The sequence below is a fragment of the Camelus ferus genome, chromosome 10 (assembly GCF_009834535.1).
Source record: "Camelus ferus isolate YT-003-E chromosome 10, BCGSAC_Cfer_1.0, whole genome shotgun sequence".
Taxonomy (NCBI): Eukaryota; Metazoa; Chordata; class Mammalia; order Artiodactyla; family Camelidae; genus Camelus; species Camelus ferus.
Window position 1 is genome coordinate 44511648 of NC_045705.1, and position 20924 is coordinate 44532571.

A 20924-nucleotide genomic window follows, 5' to 3' on the forward strand; every position below is an offset into this window, starting at 1 on the left:
CTGCCCACCTCTTCCACAAGCAGTAGCTCTGACTTAAAAAGGAAGCCCGTGGAAGCAGCAGAAAAGAGGCCCTTGGGAAAGGCCGAGGCAGTAATTATTACCCCGTTACCACAGAAGCAGAGGTTTGCCTCTAAGGCTCCTTTTGTGAGCTTTAAAATGAAAGCGGCTTTCACTCTCTCCTACTTTGTTTCTCTTGCTACACACAAGCAGGACAAGAAAGGGGAATGGGGTGGGAAGGAAACAATGAAGATCACTGATGCTGGGGGCCGTGCGAGAGGCATCTTCTTATTCCAAGAAAATGAGTACAACCCTGGAATGCAGGACTCTGAAAACGCTCGGGGGCACTGGTGGGTATCACAGGCAGAAGGAGCTGGCAAGAAGAATGAGAGAGCAAGAGAGGGGAAGGGCTGGGGGTGAGAGAGAGAGATGGAGAAGCGGGGAGAGGGGGAGAAGGGGAGAGGGGGAAAGAGAGAGAGAGAGAGAGAGAATGAATCAAGTGATGGAGCCAAGCAAAGCAAAATGAAGACAAAATAGTACTGGACTAATCGGGAAGGGGGTTGGGAGCGGGAGGAAGGCCAAGTTCATTTTCACTTAGGCCAGCAGGAAGCTCAGTGCTGAATTACCACACAAATGCAACCGTGGAGGGCCTTACGGTTGGTACATCTGTACTCTCAATTTTCTCCCTTTTCTACGTGTCATAGTCTAACTTACATTTCTCCCTTGCCCTAACACTTCATTCTTTTAATTCACAATTGTCCTTTTGTTATACGTTGTTACTCTAAGCTGTTATAGAAAGAAGAGGGCTTAGTTATTAGTTAATTAATTAAACATAAAGGAAAGAGAACTGCAAAGTAGTAGAACCCAGATTGCCCTGAACAGCTTACAGGATGGAAGAACCATCAGAGTATTGATCTTTGTTCGGTACTTTATAAAGCACTTTCCCCCATCACCTCGGGGGCTCCTCACAGCAGTCCTGTGAGGCACATGGGAATTCCATCCTCATTTTTGAGACAAAACCCTGAAACTCAGGGGTTTTCACCACACCCAGGTCTCCTTACAGCAAACCCTACATCTTCCCTTTACACCACAGCTGCCTCTTGAAATAGAAATGAGTTGGTCTGTCTCAGCGCTGCCCAAAAGAACGTCCACAGTGATGAGATATTGTCTATCTACTGCAGAGGGTCTGCACTCCCCAACAGAGTGGCCCCGAACCACTTGGGACTTGGGAGCACTGGAAAGGTGGCTGTCATGACTAAGAAGTGGACTTCTAACTTGGTTTATTTTACACTGCATGGCCACATCTCCCACATCTCCCTGGGGGCTCGCCTGCTAGGCACTGCAGATCTGTATTTTCTCTCTCCCACCACGTCGATCTAGGGGAACAGGGCTCAAAGACTGGCAGCCAGAGATGGTATGAAGTGTGCCAGTGGGAAGATTAGGAAACGACAGTGCAGAAAAGACATAGAGGGCAGAGGGAACATTTTAGGGGAGCCTTCCTTAGACCATGGCCCAGCCCTGCAGGCCTGCAGACCCCAAACCCTGGGGAGAGAAACTCCAGCAATGCCTCAGGTGTGACACAGTGGTGGGCCAGGAGCAGGGTGAATTCTTCAAATGACTGCAGAATGTCTGCAGGTTCTGGGGGTCCTGGGTTTCCGGCATCACTACAGGGAAGGGTCAGCTCTGGCCTGGGATCCTGAAACTGCGGACTCCTCCTCCAGCAAACAACACAAGCTTGCAGCCGGTCAAAATCCACAAAAGGCACCCCATCTCCGAACCTCCAAAGCTGCCAAGGGTAAACTGGCCCAGCTTTGTGTCAGAAAGGGCCTTTCCCAAGGTCTGAGACCACAGAGGGATAAGGGGTGAGGGCGAAGCCCATCCGTGCTGAGTTTACTAACCCTCTCATGGCTTCAAGATGATGAAACCAAGATAGTATCTCCTCTCTGAGGGTCAGGGCTAGGAATTCACGACACAATGTTTGTAAGGTGCTTAGCACAGCTCCCAGCATAGAGCCCTCCATGGGGAAATGGCAACTGTGACTGTTTTTATTATTTTCTGATGAAGGTGTGTATTAGTTTTATATTGCTGCTGCAACAAATCACAATCAACTTGTTGGGTGAAAACAATAAATAGGCACTCTCTTATAGTTCTTTCAGACAGAAGTCTGCATTGGGTCTCATGGACTGAAGTCACGGTGTCGGCAGGGCCACACCCATTTCTGGAGGCTGTCGGGGAGCGTCTGCTCCTTCACCTTCTCCTCCTGCTAGAGGCCACCCCCCTTCCTCGGCTGTGGCCCCCTCCTCCATCTTCAAAGCTAGCGAGGGCAGGTGGCATCCTTCTCACATCTCATCACTCTGCCGTCCTCTCCTGCCTGCCTCTTCCACTTTTAAGGACCCTGTGATTACACAGGGTCCACCTGGATAATCCAGGTCCATCTATCTCAACGTCAGCTGATAAGCAACCTTAATTCCCCTGGCCATGTAGCCCAACATATTCACAGGTGCTGGGGATTACGCCGTGGATGTCTTTGGCGGGGGGGGGGGGGGTCACTCTCCCTACCCCAAGCTTGTTGGGGGGGTGAGGGGAGAAGACATTCCCATCCGTGCACCCTCCAGTCCACAGATCTCCACAGGGGCTATGGCTTCAGGAATAGCTGGGACGGGAACCTACCATGTGGTGAGGGCTCCCCCCAATTCCATCTGCTGGCTGGGGAGCTCTGGCCTGGACTAAACTCCTCTCCCCAGGTCGGCCTGAATCTGAATGCACTGCTCAGGTGCCAGGAGGCTGTGTTGTTCCACACAGATCACAAAGCCGAGCGGTGTCCTGGGCTCTTGGAGATCTTGTGACACTCCTCCTGGCGAGGAAGGAGGGCTCGGCTTGGCAGGCTCCTCACACTGTGGGACTCCCTGTTCGAGCTGAGGCTTGGACGGCTCCGGGCACCAAGGCCAGAGTCCTCAGTGTAGACAGTCAGGTTTACACAATGACCGAAGCCCAAGTGAGACGCCATCTCACTACCTAAAATGTGCCGAATTTGCAGGGCAAAGAACACCTTGTAACAAGGAAAAAAGCAGTTTCTTCTTCCTGTTTGGTGATGTGGGAGGGCAACTTTCCTTTGCTCACGTCTCAGACTGACGTTTTACCACGCAGCGTGAGTTTTTTGCTTTTTCTTTTTATTACTACGTAAGTTAGTAAAAGCCACTGGTATTCAGTAAGCATTCTAATGGTTGAGAGAAAGTTACCAAGTAGTTTTGCAAAGTCCTTCTGAGGATCTATGTGAACAGGAGCCTGACTTCTGTCCTCCATGTGCTCTCTCTCAATGACACTTAGGTGACCAGGGGATGCCGTCGGGGGGGCATCCAAGTGCCTCGGCCCACCGTGGGCTACAGCGCGATGCCAGAATGGACTGCACAGATGCTCTGGGGGCACAAAGAAAGGGACCTGAGAGTGGAAACTTTCCCAGAGCAGAGCTGGAAGCTTTGAAAGCACTCAGCTCGCTGGAGTTCAAGAACTTTTGACGGGTGCTGAGGAGACAGCAGTGCATGCCACTGGCAAAAATTCAACAAGCCATCTGACTGTGCCAGCCCAGTCTCGGGGCCCTTCTTGTCCTATTTCTTCTTCCTCCCAGGCTGCCACTTCAGAGACCTCTAGGCAAAAGCTCTCTCTACTTGTCTGTTATCTGGGGCCAACAGCTTGTAATCAGCCACCTCCATTTGTCCCTTTTGATCCTCCCTTTCCAGCTGGCTGGCTTCAGTTTGCTAGAAGCAGCCCCTGATGACGATCAGGTGAAAACTGGAGCTCCTGGGTGGCAACCCTAAAGAGTGACAGGAGATCAAGGGCAGACTTAGCATGTTGAATTTACTATCGTCATTTATTATTTCTCAGAAGCCAGCTGGTGACATATGAGACTCACAAGCAGACATGGTCTAGGCTCCCAGTCTCCGAAGGTACATGTTATTATCAGTTACTTTTAATAACCCCAAAGATACCCCAGCCACATCCTGCTGCAAACAGCCACAGCCTGCCAGGAGGGTCAGCATCCTTGAGGGCCTCCCCTGGGGTAGCCGTCCTCCGGGGCTGCACTGCCAAAGTTAATGATGTTCCTGTTTGTACAGTGAGGTGACCTGCCCTTCTCGTGCTGGTCTTCCCTTGGCTGAGCTCTAATCAGAAGTCAGCTCTAGGTACTTCTCCCATTTCCTTTGCAGAACTCATGGAGTTTGCTGCTTGTGGGTGAATCCTTAAGGAAATGGCCGGGTTTTTTTATTAAAAATGTCATGGAAACATCTTAGTTCTTTTTTCAGGTTAAAAGGGAAGAATTCTGGAAAGGTGCTCGGTTCTCTGCATTTTTTTCAATTGTCTAAATTATTTAAACACTGTATTTCCAAGTACAGGGGTAAGATTAAGATCACCTAACTTGTAGCCATTTGCACACTACTGTTCATTTAACAACTTTACGCCATCTGTGATGTCCTTCCTTGCTAGATCACATTAAACTGTCTCAAGCCTACGCTACCCTTACCCCAAGCCGTATTTGTTAAATCATGGGTTTGCTGTGCTAGTTATAAGGGTTTTTTTTTAATTAAAATTAAAATGTAATTGTTAAAAAGAAATATTTTCCTGTCTACCAGTCTAGAATTATTTCCTATACTATTAATGTTAGCCTCTCACTTTGGGAAACACTCATCTAGAATATACTTTTGGGAAGAGGTTTACATGAGGAACTTTAAAGAAATAAATCTACTACTACTTCAACTTAGCCAAAGATAAAGCATTTCTATGGTCTGTTTACACTAACTTTGGGGATTAAAGGAATTTAACATATTCAAGAACAATGCAGAGTATCTCACAGCCTACAGGTCCACACATATGAAATAGGAAATTTATAAGCATTATTAAATCTTTTTCCTAAGCCACCTGAATTTTTTCTTCAAAAAGTGGTCAGTTATCTATTCAGTCTTTAAACATCTCTTTTTTTGGGGGGGGGTAGTAATTAGGTTTATTTATTTATTCATTGTTTTTAATGGAGGTACCAAGGATTGAACCCAGGACCTTGTGCACACTAAGCACACACTCTACTACTGAGCTACATCCTCACCCCCTCCATTCAGTCTTAACTGATCACATTTGAGCAATTCCAGTTTGGGCAGAACATCTCCCAGTCTGGGAAGAACCAGAAGACACTGCTGTCCATTTGGTCCCACCACAGAGGCTGAATGGGAACAGCAGAGTGAATGCCACCCATCTCTCCAGCTCCCACCCAATCTTCCACCTCCAAAAAGCAGAAACAAGCTCAGCTGTGATCTATAATAATTCCATTAACCCTGCAATGAAGCATTAAATTAAACTGCCTAGAGCAGACTCCGCTTCTGCTACGAGGGGAAATGTACCTCGTAAGGCCTCCACTTTATGCTAATAGATTTACTAAGCAACTCCATGTTTACAAGAGAACACACATAAGCAAAATAATTTAGCAAACAGTGAAATCTCCAGTGGGACTGTTAAAACAACTGACTTTTTTTTTTTTTTTTTGGCTGATATTTACTCCAAAGAGTTTAGTTATAGAGATTCTTAGCCTTAGAAGGAGTAGTTTGCAAACGGCTTTTCAAACCAATACTTTAAATAAAATTACAGGAAAAAAGCTGACTTGAGCTGGCAGTGGAGTGGAGCAGTCTTTTGTCAACTCTGGTATAAATCACCACCTTGGACAGTGGGGAGACTCTGAGAAGGACACATTCAAGTTGGTGGCAGAGCCTGGGCCCTGGGCAGATGTCAAGTTCCCGACAACTAGTTCGGCAGTCTCCACCCCAGCCCAAGCTTCTCAGCTGCCCCCGAGAGAAGGTGAAGGTTCCCCTGCAGTGAATTCCATGTGGTGGGGTGAGAGCTATAGCTCGGTGGTAGAGCGCAAGCTTAACATCCCCAGTACCTCCATCAAAACCAACCAACCAACCTAATTACCTCCCCGCCAAGACAAATTCCATTTCTGGGGGGTAACTTCACTGTCTGTCTCTTTAACAATGGTGCCCTATTTCTCCGAAGCCAGAGAACTACAGGAGTCCTCACGTTCTCTGCAAAAAGTATGTCGGGCTAAGAGAATAGCAAGAGGCTGGACCCACGCTACTGAGAGCTGGCCCTCCAACGTGTGAGATTTCACATCCAAAAAGAGCACCGTGATTTCCAACCACTCACATCGAAATTCCATGTTATGTCTCATCAACCCAGACGTGGAAAGAGGTCAAGTATGCCTGAAAAATCCTTCAACAGTCAGATCATTCGAGGGTACTGAGAACTAGAAACACAGCACATCAGAGCTGGAAAGGATCCTGGAAATCATACAGTCCAAACCCCTTCCTTAACAGATTGCTCATGGTCATGGAATTGGTTTGTGTCAGAGGAAAGACTAGAAACTTGAGGCCAAATACTCCTCTTTATCGTAGTGTTTTCTGAAGCTCTTTTTCTCCCTGAAGCAATGAAGACCAGTCAAGCTTTACGATGTGTGTGTGTAAAGCTACACATGGCTAAACCTGCCTCCCAGCCCCAGGCAACAGGAGAGCTGTGGGCAAGCCTGCTCAGCCCAGGCCATGAGAGCACCCTTCTGCACACAGACATTCTGTGCATCACCAGGGACTCTGTTTCTTCTGAGGCACAATCCCTAGAAAGCTGGCTGACAGGGGACGCAAAGCAGATCCCTGGGGCCCGCTAAACCGATCAGCATGCAGTAGCAACAGTCAAAACAACAGCAAGAACAACGCCCAGCCTGAGCTCCTGGTGTTCCTGCCGTCAGACGCACCACCCCACCCAGAGCCAGGACTCAAGAGCCCTTCTCCCACCTGCTGAGCCAGCTCCTAACCCCAGGCCCGCCTCCAAGGCCTCCCAACCTCTGGGAGGATAGGCTTCAGCAGCACCCATCCACTCTCACTCTCACCACTCTCAGTTCTCAGGCCCCTCTGGAATGACCTCCGCACCTGGGCAACCCCAAGGGGAGCAAGCTTACCTGTCAGCATCCCCAAGGCCCAGGGAGGTGTTTCTTTGTAGGGTCTCCCGTACCACAGCCATCCCATCAGGGAGCCGGTTCAGGCGGCGGGTGTAGAGGCCAAGCCCACCATCGGTCATGTACCTTTGAAAGGAGAAGAGGAGGATGCAGATGTATGGTTAAAAAGCAAGTCCTGCAGCATCTTGCCGCTCATATCCAGAGGCCCTGCACGGTCATCCTGTGCTCCAAGGGGAAAGGAATTGAGGCTTTCCCGGGGCTCTGTCACTGATTCAACCCAAAGGATCACCAGCTTGCTAGCAAAAATAAAACTCAGTTAACCCAAACTCACAGGAATCTATGAAACAGAAGGGAACTAGGGAATCACATTAATTGTCAGATGTATTCATGACAGTCTTTTTAATGTCAGCAATTATATCAGCAGGTGTTTTACCTAAGAACTGTGAATGGAACTGACAAGTCATTGGCAAATCATAGGGAAATAAACTGCAAGACAGCACAGTGGAGAAAGTAGATGAGGTTTTAAGAAGGGGTGGAAAGAAAAGGTGGAGGATACAAGAGCCACCTTTGTCATCAGGGGCAAGTTGCTTCTCTGAGTCCTGGGTTTTACATTTAAACTATGTGATTATCATAGCTTTCCTGCATTACAAGGTGGACATGAGAATGAGTGAGATAAGGGACACCAAAGTGCTCTATAATTTGTATGAGACCATATAAACAGAAGAAGTTATTAGGATTGCCATCATATTGAAGTGCCTACAATGATGAACTTCACCTTTGATACTGATGTCTGTTAAGGACGTTGTCTCAAACTCTCTGAATAACAACACCGAGGCTCACTGACTTTTCCAGATGCCTTGGGGTTGCCACAGAGCTATCTCCTGATGAAATCAGTGTTGTCAGGGGAGGGATGGACCCTTGGAACTTTCTGTATAGATGGCTGACTATCCCAGACCAGTTCCTGAGAGCTTCCTCACCAGTAGGAGACAGATCAGGTCCAGAGCAGCTTTACTTCAACTATATTATCTCCATCTCAACACCCTGTAAAGGAGACTGCTTGTGGCATCACGCCAATCTCCAGAGGAGAACAAGAAGGCAAAGCAAAACTTGGGCAAAGCCAGAAACCAAACTCAGATCCCTTTAATTCCCACATGGGCCCCATCAGATAGACCTGCAATGTGTCTGAAAACAAGAGTGATTTACATTTCAAGAACACTAGTGAATGAGCCGTCATTTTCCTTAAACAGTCAGCTGAGCGATGTCATGAAATGTTTCACTGCATTTGATTTTTCGGATGTAAACTATAAGGGGGTAGACGCTAGGGGTTCTCAATCCTTGAGTTTCTTCTACCTCTAGTTTAGGAACTTCTTAGGATATATCTTAGAAAAAAGTGCAATTCTAGGATGCTGGGCAGGTTTTCCAGGACCAATAAGTTCAAGTGAGGGGTAGAGAAGAAAGTTCTCACCGGAGCCATTTTGGTCAAAGGACTTCCGCTCTTGGTCGAAAGAAGAAGCTCCCTAGGGCAGCTTCCAGGTTACCATGTCTGAACTGGATTTCTCTGATGTCCCCCTTCATTCCCCATTTATGACGTTAATGATCACAATGCCAACATAATGGGAAATCTGTTGGAGTCAGTCAAACCAATAAACTGTGGTTGCACCAACAGAACAACAGAAGAGACTGAATTTTTCACTCAAGTGTACCATTTTTTAAAAAAGGTACCCTGTGAATATATTACAAACCAGTGAATTATACACTTTAAAATGGTAAATTTTATGCTATATGACTCAATTGCGGCTATAGTTATAATTATTTGTGTAATGACTTTAATGCTGGCCTCCCACACTGGATAGTAAGCTCCTTGAACGCAGGGACTATTCTTATTTTGTTCAAATCTATACCCCATGTGCCTAACACATACTAAATGCTTAATAAATATTGTTTTTTTTAAAATGAAGCCGAAAGACAGCCATGAGGTGAAGTTTAGCAAAACATTTTGAGAGGACACCAATTACAGGTTTTTCTTCCTCTTAAATAGCAGCAAATTCAACATCTAAGACATATGGCAATTGAACTGACTATCTGCCAGTCTATTCACCTGTCCATCCATACAGCCACCCACTAATCCAATAGATGCAGAGGCCCAGGGTTCAGCGGTAGACTCCGTGTGTGCCTCCAACAATTAGCATAAGGAGAAAAAAAAAAAAAAAGCCTATAGCAAAATGTGGCGTAGTCTGCCAGAGGCTAGACTTTGTAGTTCAAATGTCCTTTCAAGGAGAATTCAGCAGAGGACCTTCTGCAGCAACAATAAGCAAGGCAGTGAATTTCGATTTTAGCAAAGCCTGCCCAGGCACAGAGATAAACAACAATTTTTCAACTGGAGAGATCTTGTCAAAGGACAAACTAATTTTAGCATTCATTTATTTCCCTGCTAGATTTTTATGGCTGGTGAAACAACACACATGGGCGGGCAATGACAGGCACCCGGGCATGTAGACGAGGTCCACACATACACGGCCCTGGCTTCCTGTGAAGGCCAAGAGCAGAGCCTGGTGATCATTCCAGAGGGGGATGCTGAGGCGAGCTGCAGCCCCTAGACTGGTAACACCGGGCTGTGCAATGAGGTTGTGTCGGAAAATGACCACCAATGAAGATGGAGGGCCTTGGAGAAACGGGAATGGATGTGCTAACTTAGCTTGTCAATTGCTGCTGTGAATTCTGATTTTGTAGAGGCAGAGAAAGGGGAGGAAAGTCCAGGATAAATCAAGGTCCTCTGCCTTCTCAAATGCACCAAGGCCTGAATGCCAGGGTGTTGAATCCAACCACAGTGACAATGATCCAGTGTGTGCCCCATGCAGGCGAGCGAGTGAGCGAACAAGAGAGAGAGAGAGGTGAGGGGGAGAAGTTCGTAAGGAAAATAGGGAATTTACCTCTTCTCCCAGGGGCTTGTAAAAATATATTCAATCATGTATTTTTTATAATAGTCTTCAAAATAAATTCTGCACATACCCTCTCACCAGGAGACAGCGCAGCACTGGAGACAGCTGTCTCTAGAACCAGCCTCGCACTCAAGAGCCTAATTTAAAATACTGGTTTCTAAATTACCATCCACCAATTAGCAACAGTCTGATTTTCAAAAAGCTCTGTATGTACTTTCAATAACTCTTCTAGTCTCAATGAAAAACATACTTTTTTTTGTTCAACCCAAATTTTTATAGGAACTGACCATAGACTACATTAACATAGACTGCCTTAATCAAGTTCATCCCTTAAGAAAGCATGATTTAGAGACGAAGCAGTCACTGGTGTTGATCCAAAACACTAAGCCCTTGAAACAGACAAGGACACAGAAAACAAACTATGGTTACCAGGGGGGTAGGGGTAAATCAGGAGTCTGGGATTTGCAGATATCAACCACTATATACAAAAATAGAAAAACGATAAGGTCTCACTGTTTAGCACAGGGAACTAGAATCAATATCTTATAATAACCTATAATAATAATGAATATGAGAAAGAATATATATGTGTGTGTATAACTGAATCACTATGCTGTACATCAGAAACTAATGCAATGTAAATCAACTATACTTTAATATAAATAAAATAAAATTAAATTAAATAAAATTAAATTAAAATACAATAAAACACTGGCCCTTGCCCAGGAAGCCTGTGTTCGAGAAGGCTCAGGAGGCAAGGAGGGACAGCCGCATCCCAACTTTGGGAGCTTTATCAGAGACTCTCAGTGGACAGAGATGCAATGACTTGCCTGAGGTCATAAGCAAAGGAACCAGCTGATCTGGGGACCGAACCCCTGAACACCAGTGCCACACTTACCTTCTCCTTGGGGAAGTAAATAATTAGTGCTGGAGCCTAATGAGGTGCAGGTAGCAGCCTAATGTTGGCTTGGTGGGGTCCTGACTAAGCCACTAAGCAACCGAACAATTTCCACATCATCTTCTTAAGCTCTGTAGTGATGGGTGGAGGGGGCTCTCTCCCTCCACCTGACCAGAGGCCCTTGGATGGAGAGCGGGAGCCTCCGCTGAAGAGACAGGGTGTCCGTGGGCTGTTTTTCTTGCTTTTCAAGGCTGGGCATCCTGGGCTGGCCCACGAGCCTCAGAGTTAGGAAGCATGGCTCTGTTGTCAGAGTCCTGAGTTCAGAGTCTCTCCTGCCCCTTGCTAGCTAAAGGCCCTTGTGCTTACCCTCGTTAAAAAGAACTAATGGTTATTGATGCTTGCTGGGTACTGTGCGAAGAGCTTCACAAAAGTCTTGACGTTTCAGCGTCAAAGGAATCTTATCAACTGTTATTTTTAAGATGAGGACAATGAAACTGGCCAAGATCACAGTGCAGGAAGGTGGGTCCAAATGCCAGCTTTGTCACCTATGGGGGTAATTTCCCTGAGTTTCAATTTCCTCATCTGCAGGATGGGTGAAACCACATATTAAGCTCACCGGTCTGTGGTGGGCTGACTGAGACAGTGTGTAGGAAGCCCAGTGCCTGGTACATCAAGGGCCCTGAAAATTTATTAGCTGCCGTTACGAGAGCAGCAGCAATGGCTCATATTACAGAGCAATGACTCTGCCTTCCCTTTTCCCCTTTCAGTTCCACAAATATCACATACCAGGTTCTGTGCTAGGCTGGGGTTACAGAGACAGAAAGACCTGGTTCCTGCCCTGCCCTGATGAAGCGCAAAGTCTGCAAGGGTCTCAGACATGCCAATAGGTAACTCTCTTACTCCATGAGGAGTGGTACTCCAGATGGATGTATGACAGGCTCTGTGTACACACAGGAAGAAGTCACAGAGGGGCGCTGTTGAAGATGGCCTCTGAGGGGTGCATAGGAGTTTGCCAGCCAAAGGAGGAGGATCCATCTAGACACACAGAAAGCACACACAGAAGCAGAGAGAAGTAGAGAGGAGGGTAAGGGGATGAGAAGTTGCTCACTATTACTAGAGCAGCAGGAACAAAGACAGGAACTGGGCTGAAAAGGGGACTGGGGCACAGTCGGGAAGGGCCTGGATGCCAGGTGAGACTGAGAAGGCAGTGCGCAAATGAGTAATGAGTTCTGGCTTTCGTTTCCAAGAGAACACGGACTTTTCAGTACCTCCACCATTCCACACGCCATTTTTGGTAAGCACTGTCTCACTGATACTTCCTTCTACAGATTTTCCAGAACACACTACCTGTCTGGATTCTGTCTGAGTCACTCCCGACCTTTGGGAAATGACCAGACTTGCAGGGTAGACCTCACCACCCCTCTAGCTAAAAGAGACCTGTGGAGACAGCAGGCCTAATATAAGGAAATTTCTCAACAAAATAGGTGCATCCTATGTAGCTATGAAAAAACTCTGGAATCTCACAGGACCTGTTAGAACAAATACGCCAGATTCTGAGTCCAACGTTTACTCAGCAGACCTCTTCTCCTCCTTTAAATGTAATGAGGCAACAATATGGAACAAGTGAAATGGGTCTGTGAGTTACCTTCGGAAGGAGAGCAAGATGACCCCTCATTCTCAAAGTTCACAGTTCGCCCCAGCCTGTATAAGGAACACAAGTGGACTGTCGCTCATTATGAAAAAAATCACCTTCTATCAAGAACTCAGGGAGGAGAGAGGGGATGAGATGGGCAAGAAATGTATGTACTAACCTGATCAAGTTCATTGTATTTCTATTTTTTAATTAGTTTTTATTTTGAAAATTTTTTTGGCTGGGGGAGGTAATTAGGTTTATTTACTTATTTATTTATTCCTTAATGGAGCTTCTGGGGATTGAACCCAGGACCTCATGCATGCTAAGCAGGCACTCTACCACTGAGCTAGACCCTCCTCTGAGTTCACTGTATTTCTAATAGAGCACAACACTAAAAAAACAAACAAACCCTCAGATGCAAGAAATGAAAGCAATATAAACAGAAAAAAAAAATCAAGTCTGGGTGATTACTTTTCTTCAAAGACATATCAGTCTGTCTTTATTTTCTGGACACACTTTTGGTTTAAATGTGAACATAGCAAAGAAAAATGGCACAGAAGACATATATATGCAATATTCCTTGCCAACAGCAATATAAATATGTGAACATAAATATCAACATATGCTTTGTTGCATAAGATTAAAAAAAATGATGTGGGCTGATGAAAAATCCTTGCATTTGAGTGTTTCATCAACATCCAAGTCCCTAAACAATAAATGCTTTCACAGTGCTCTCTACTCCATTACAATAGGCCTGACGTTTATATTCTCAGTTTATTAGGATGTAAATAGAGTTTCTGGACAAACCTGTAAAAGGATCCATTTAGTTTAGGGTCTCTTAGAAATCAGATGAATAAACTTCACTCTGCATCATAGAAGGACAAACCGACAAGACAGTCTAACAAAGTTGCCTGAATCCTTTTGAAGAAAGCCCATCTTTTTGTCAGAAAAGAAGCTGTTACATTTGACTTAAAGGAAGAAGAGGATGCATCTGAAATGCAAAAATATAGTTGGAAAAAACTGGATTTTTTTAAAGTTGTCAGTGCTACTAATAAAACTGCAGCACTCAAATTGAGGCAAACACTTACAATTTTACTAAGGAAACACTTGGAAACCGCTTTGCCCTCAGTTTTTAGGCACAGAAGCTGAGGCCAAATATGGCCCATTTCATTTACCAATCCACTCCCTGCCACGTTCACCTCCAGGTGGAAACATATCACAGAGTGATTCTGAGACTCACAGCATAGGCTTAACACGTTAAAACCAAATCAAGGCGAGTCCTAATCAAAGAACACGGCGCTGCGGTTTCTCTATCCTGGGTTGTCCCCAACTGACACACAATGAAACAAAACTTAAAGCAGCCTTTGGAAAGAAAGTCTCAGGTTCGAATGTCATCCTTGATTAGGTTTTCCTGCAACAATAGGACTTTATAAATAATACAGACTAGACAGCACAAGTAATCAAGAAATATTTCTTTGGTGTTCATGTCTTTTGGGGAACTCCTCCAACAACTGTGCTGGCAGAGGCTGAGGAGGACAGGCACCCAGATCACCGTTTCCTAACTTCCTGCTCCGTGCGGGCTGGGGCACCATTCAGCACCGTTCCCCACTGCGCTCTAGCACTGCAGGCTCCTCAGAACATCCTGGAACTGGTACCTGCTCCTTTTCAGAGGGTGTGAGAGTTCAATTATCATCTCAAGCAAAATCTGCTCTGATTTTGATCAAGCCTGGAAGAGCCACCTGAGGCCACAACCATGAGCCACTGGGGCTCAGAGCACAGAACACAGCCATGGCGAACAGATGTCACTGCAGGGAGGTTCCTTCAATGGCTGGGAACCGCCAATCGGGAGTATCCACAGCTCTAGGGACACCAGCCACTTCTGGGGCTCACCTGCAGTTCACTTCCATCTCCCCGAGTCGGTCCTGGAGATGAAGTGTGCCCGATGACGGGGAAAACCCTGGCTCAATCCTCTGACCCCGGTTCAGCAGGAGGGCTGGCGCGCGGCAGGAGTGAGCGGGCTCGGGACGTCTGGAGCCTGTGCTGGCCACCTGGTCCCCGGAGCACGCCTCTGCACAGCGCTACAAAGACGTTGCTAAGCTAGTCAGACAAGAGCTCAGCTCCAGCGGGCCATGGGGACAGAGGTAGCAGCAGGAAAAGGCAGGCCTGAGTAAAGGAGGGGCCTAAGGGCCCTAGAGGGCCTCGTTAAGCCTCACTGGGGTGAACTGGTGCCACAGACTTTCCTCCCGAAAGCTAGGTGCGGCAAAGCGGGTTGAAGGGAAGAGAAATCTCAACACCTGCCTCATCTTCCACCTGCTGCTCAAAATGCGGGCCACTGGACCAGTAGCTCCAGCACTGCCCAGCAGCGTTGCAGAACTGTGGCATCACAGACCTCCTGAGTCAGACTCCGCGGTTCAACAAGGTCCCCAAGTGATTCTAATGTGCGTTAAAAACTTGGAAGCTGTGGTCTAGGCAGTGGTTGTCGTAGTGGGCAGCGTAAGACGACCCACAGGGGTGGAAATTACCACGCTTCTCCTTATATTTGTCTTATCACATCCCTTGTAAATCCTACGTATGTGCAGGTTTTAGCATGTACACAGTATTTTAATAATTTAACAACAAACACAACGTCTAATGGAGGAACAAGCTCTTTTTGACACAACCAAAACCAGTTTAGAGACCACTACCTAAAGCAGAAATTCCTAAATCTTCCTAAGTTACAAATCCCTCTGAGAAACTGGTGAAAGCTACAGAGCCCACCTCACCTCGGTGCAAAATGTGCATCACTGCCGAGGCTCCACGTTCGTGGCCCCCATGCTGAGTCAGGGTAGAAGTGGATGCTGGCTGAGTCTGTCCCTACAACATACTCCAAGTTCCCACAGAGTGAGATTTCTGCTTGTGTTTGCTGTAAATGAACTCAGTGGTGGCACGTGGCACTGCTGTAACTCGCTAGTCACCCCGAATTTTAGCACACAGACGCGATCTCAGCACTGGGGTAGGTGTGGGCTGGCCCCCACCAACCTCCTAGCAGAGGACAGACTGATCAAGCGGGAACATTCCTGTGTGGTGATGAAACATGCTGCCAAGTTCCTCGCATCTTTTGCAAAAGGCAATGCAGATTTTTACAGATTAAACAAAGTTCCACCTAGGGCTGATTTCCAGAGCATTTCGCTTTAGCTTGCCTAAGGATCTATACATATATCAACTCTATACGGATATATTTAAAAATCCATAACTGTGCTAATAAAATATGCAATCACTCAGAGAGCCAGGGATTCTAACAATGTATCCTATTTATCACCCCTATTTAAATAAACACACATTGATAAATTTTTCATTATAGCCCGTAACTATGTTTGCTTAAAATCGGAGTTGGCAGGGCACCCTCCTGAAGAAAGGCTGCACGCTTTGCAAATTTGACAGTCCCCGTGTCTGGAATTTGGCCTGGCCTGAATCCGCTTTACTGTGGTTCAACTGTCAGTGTGGGATTGCAGCAAGCATTTCCAGCACTAGCAGGAAGCTTTTTGTCCACCTACTGAAAGATGAAACACACTCGAGCACACAGGAGACGGTTCCCTAGACAAAGCCCCTTTAAGCTCTTTCTTGGAATGAAACAGATGGTGAGAGGAGACTGACTGATATCCAGGAATTCTCAAACCTCAGAATATGCCCGAATCATCTGGGGAACCTGAGAAAAACACAGATTTCAAGGCCCCAGCTTCACAGATGCAGAATGCCACGAGTAGGGGCCCAGACTTAGCATTTTTACATAGAGCTTATTTTTTTAAGAGCATTTTGAGGTTCACAGAGAAACTGCACAGAAGACAATAGGTCCCATTACACCCTCCCTCCCCTACCGCCAGTTTCTCCTAAATTAACAGCCTGCATCAGTGTGGTACATGTGCTACAACTGGTGAACTAATACTGATAAAATTATTATTATTTGATACTCATCATTATTTGATAGTAATAACTAACATTACGAATTATGATTAATAGTATTGATACGTTATTAACCAAAGTCCGTCTAAGAGTGCACCGTGCTGTACAGCTCTTTGGTTTTTTGCAGGCAGTCAGGATCAAGCTGTCAGAAATGCTGCTTTAAGTCTTGAGACCTGGATGGAGCAGTTGTGAGCTAGGCTGGCCCCAACTTCCCTAGGAATTAGAGTCACCATCTTGTGACTACAGTATGATGGCAATTTAAATTTCAAATTCACGTAAACTAGTCTTGGCCCTGTACTGTTAAGGGGACCATGTGCACGTTAAGAGTACCCGATTCCCGATTCCTAATGGCCCCTCTATCTCAGATCAAGGCCTGATAAGAGTTGTTAGAGCTCTAAGTTTTTTCTAAAATATTGCTAACTCTTGGTCGTGGACTTTCTGGCCTACAGGCCCCAGAACAGACCAACTGTGGAAACTGAGACCGGGCAGGGACTGAGGGGGCAGTGCCAGGGAGGCTGAGCGCAGAGTCCTGGGAGCAGCATATGGGGGGCACAGCTGGGGCATCGTAATTAGATGCCTCGACCCTGGAAAAGCCTTACGCTTGGTTAAACAATCCACCCTCCCAGGCACTTCTTAGACCCTGAGACCTGCGTGCCAATCTTCTGGACGCTGCCACACCTTATCGTTCCTGCAATTTCTGACAAGACCCCTCCACCCCACCCCAAAGTGCTCTATGACACAAGAGCACTCCCTTGCTATTCGCCTAAAGTCAGTGGAACTGATGCCCGCATTCAGGGCTGTGTGTTCCCTTTCAAAGAAGACTAGAGGCTCCTGACGGTGGAGTCAGACATCCAGAGTCTCCTTCCCTTCCTGTCTCATGGAGACGCCCCCAGGTAACAGCCAGCATCACTACTGGACTGGGCAGAAGCCAGCGAGCCCTTGAGTTGAGGCTCATGCAGGTTTCACTTTGTCTTATCTTGGCTGAGGCTGAAATGCTCAGGTGTTCTGAAAACAGGTGGAGTATACAGGTGACTAACATAACTTGGGGACAACCCTTCTGCAGACTGAGGCACAGAGCAGGCCTCGGAGCCTGGAAGGAGCTAGGGGGCTGCAGGAAGTGCCACATTAGAACCACATGCAGGCTGCAGCCCTAGAGATGGTCCGCATTTTGAGGCCCTGCTGTGAGGCAGGCACTGGCCTGGGTGCTTGGGACACAAGAATCAGGTGAGGGGAAAAGTGTCGCTGTTTGCATGGGGTTCAGCAAGGCCCAGAGTAGGGAGAAGGGCCAGAAAAGCCTTCGTAGAGGAAGAAATCCTTGATTGGAATCTTGAAGGATAAGAAGGTGCTTGCCAGTAGCCCTGGGTTGAGGGCAAGGAAATTAAGATAGTTCACACAGACATACATGCACCAATACAAAGGATCTAAAAATAAAACGTACAGTGGATTCACTGAATTGTCTCAGATGCTAAATTCCTACCAGGTAGTATTTTCATTAAGAAAAGCATCATTCTGGGCACTCATTCCAAGTGGAATTCAACAAATGTATTTCCAATATAAGGAAATCCACATATAGGCTTCTGGGCTTCAAGCACAGGGATTAAGCCAAAACTGGGTGACCGCAGGATACTCGAATTACCTGCCAGTAAATCCGACAAGCCCAGCAGACACAACAGCTGACAACACAGGATGCCTGACCCTGTGCTCTTTCCCATGTGTCCCCGAGCCCCGGTCACCTTCGGGACACCGGTTCTCTGTGCAGGTGGGCTCATCGCCAGGCCAGGCAGGAGTTTGAAAAAGCATCTTCAGCGTTACAAATTTATCATTGTAAACAAATATCCTCACACACACCCTAACCCCCATGCAGAGTGCGATGTCTTTATGTCAAGCAGAAAGGGGCATGCGATTTTTAAAGTTTGAAAAGCACCGAGTTAAGATTTATGAGGATGGGAACCAGCCATTTTCCTCCTGGGAAGTTCAGATTTTGAACTATTTAAGTACCAGGCCTCCATAAGAAGAGAGGCTATCTATGCACGTGCTGTGCAGCCTGACAAGTGGCCCAGGACACAGCCACGTGGAGGGAACAAGGCTGCAGCTGAGAGCACGGATGTGGCCCATCTGCGCCCTGAGCCACAATAGGCAGATCTCACGGCTGCCTCTTTGGGGTCCCACTCCTCCCCGCAAAGAGCTGCACTGCATAATCCTGGTAATATAGGGCATGTTCGAAATTCTCCAAGTCTAAAAAACAAAACAGAGTCCTAAAGTGAAAAAGGCATCTTTAACAAACCAAGAGCCTCCAGAAAAAGGAAAAATCAGCCCATCCTCCGGCTGGGCACATCCCGAATAATGCCTGGGTCCCTCCCACACGAGCCCACAGGAAAAGGGCCGTTCCTACTAAGGCTGATGATATAAAACATACATGCTGAGTATCTGGGGGGTACAGAGGGAAATGAGACATCCCTGCATCTATTTAGAGAAAAGTGAAATAATATTAAGCCATGTTAGCTAAAGGCTCCAAGGAAGACTTCTAGGAAGACGGGGGCCCCCCAGGCATGGGAAGCTAGTAAGAAAAGGTTTAGAGGGAGGCGTCACAGGCCCCACTCAAGGGCAGCACCAGTCCAGCCCCCTGTGTAAGGAGCAATGTCAGTGCCACCGCAAAGGGCTCATGGACATGAGCTGAAGTTAGTCACGTTGCCCTGTGGCTAAATTCTCTGTCGTCCATGATTTCCTAAAAAGGAGTCAACAGTAAAACCGGTAGAGCAGGGAGTTCAGTGTGAAAGGCAAAAACTGTCTCCCCCTAGAACACCAGCATGTACGGGCCGGGACGGTGCCACAGGCATGCCGGCAGCAAGGACAGGTGTGTCTGCCCGCAGCAAGGCGGCTACTGGGGCTGGGAGGCTACCTGGGCATGAGACACCCAGGAGCCAGGCGTCCAGGCAAACCAGCAGCCTGGGGACAGACAAAGGGCGGCCCAGGGCTGTGTGTGCCCGAGGCGGCAGGGGCACCTGGCGGAGGCAACTCTCTGGCGGGGAGGGCGGGCTGCGAGGGAGCCGAAACCCAAGCCAGTGACCTCCAGGGCAGAAATCAAGCAAGAGCTGGTGGCTGACAGGCTCCTCAAATTACCTCCTATCAGGGCAGCAGGAGCTGCAGTCACAAGCAGCTGTCTGGGGCTGCACAGACACAGGGGGAGCAGGGGCCTGACTTTCTCCCTCTTCCACTTGTCCAAGCGTTTCCACTTTCACAAGAATGGGAGACAGACCAGCTGAAGCAGTCATTCAAGCTGGGCAGGGCCAAAGCCCAATCGTCTAGACTCTGCATAGTGAGTGTGAGCTTGTTAAATGCTGTAACATTTTTACACTTTAAAAAACTTTGAATTTCACCCTACAATCTACAGAGCGTAACTCACAGGAACAGTTCGGCAGGTGTGCACACCCTGAGCCAACAGTGGTTCTTGTTAGCCACGGTCCACTCTGCCTCCAAACCCCGATATCTGCCAGACCAGAACCTGCAGCAGGGGAAGAAGCTGGGTCTGATGTTTGTGTTTATTTGAAGGGGGCATGGGTGAGAATATTTTTAGAAGAGACAGCTTTGGTGCCCTGCTACCACTCCCAGGCTGGCACGACCTGTGGAAATCTGGCTTGTCAAAGAGACCTCTTTTTCCTGAGCACAATGCCCAGCTCTGTTCCAACCTTGTTAGAACCTCAGTGATTCCTGTGGGAACTGGACGCCCTGAATCTTACACCAGGAAGAACTTTTAAAGGTCCCCTTCTCTCAGCATCTCATCTCATGCAGGAATCCCTTCTGCAACACGTGGACCTGGGTTTCCAGATCCTGCTTAATTACTCTTAGGAACGGGAGGCTTGTGTCCTTATGAAAGAGCCCACCCTAGTTTGGACAGGTGTACTTTTCAGCCTGATTTTCATTACACTCATTAATGGTCACTTTGGTGTCTAGGAGACGAAAAATGAAAGTCTAATGTCCACCCACAGTTTGAGTTTGATCCTCTGGAACCTATTTCTCTTCTAAGCATGTCTTGTGCCAAGCAGATTTAGTTTCTATAAACATTTCTATTACATCCCGAACCTGTTTCCCTTCCTCATCATCCTTCCCTAAAGAAACCTTTGCCTGATTCTGAACCTCTTCAAACTTGCACCAAGAACAAAATACACTCTTGTTGCCTCCCACATTATTATCCTATTAATCCAGTTGACGGCTGGGATTTATAGAGCTCCCTAAAACCTAGAAACATCTCTGGGTCCACTGTACATTGTCCCAACTCCTGAAGCAGAGACCCGTGAGCATCTTCAAATGGTGGTTCCCCCATGTTCACAGCGGCACTATTTACAACAGCCAAGACATGGAAGAAACCTGAAGGTGTGTTGAGAGATGACTGGATAAAGAAGTTGTGATACATACACACACACACACAATGGAATACTCCTCAGCCATAAAAAAGAATGAAATAATGCCATTTGTAGCAACATGGATGGACCTAGAGATCGTCATACTAAGTGAAGTCAGGCAGAGGAAGACAAA

The 20924-nt window shown here is 47.1% G+C and overlaps 1 protein-coding gene across 1 annotated transcript in view; it reads right to left on the reverse strand.

The window, feature by feature from the left end:
- NAV2 (neuron navigator 2) overlaps positions 1 to 20924 on the reverse strand; it is a 365374-nt gene that overhangs the window by 108879 nt on the left and 235571 nt on the right. The window contains 1 exon segment of the mRNA XM_032488868.1: positions 6986 to 7108. Within this exon segment, the coding sequence (XP_032344759.1) occupies positions 6986 to 7108 (123 nt within the window).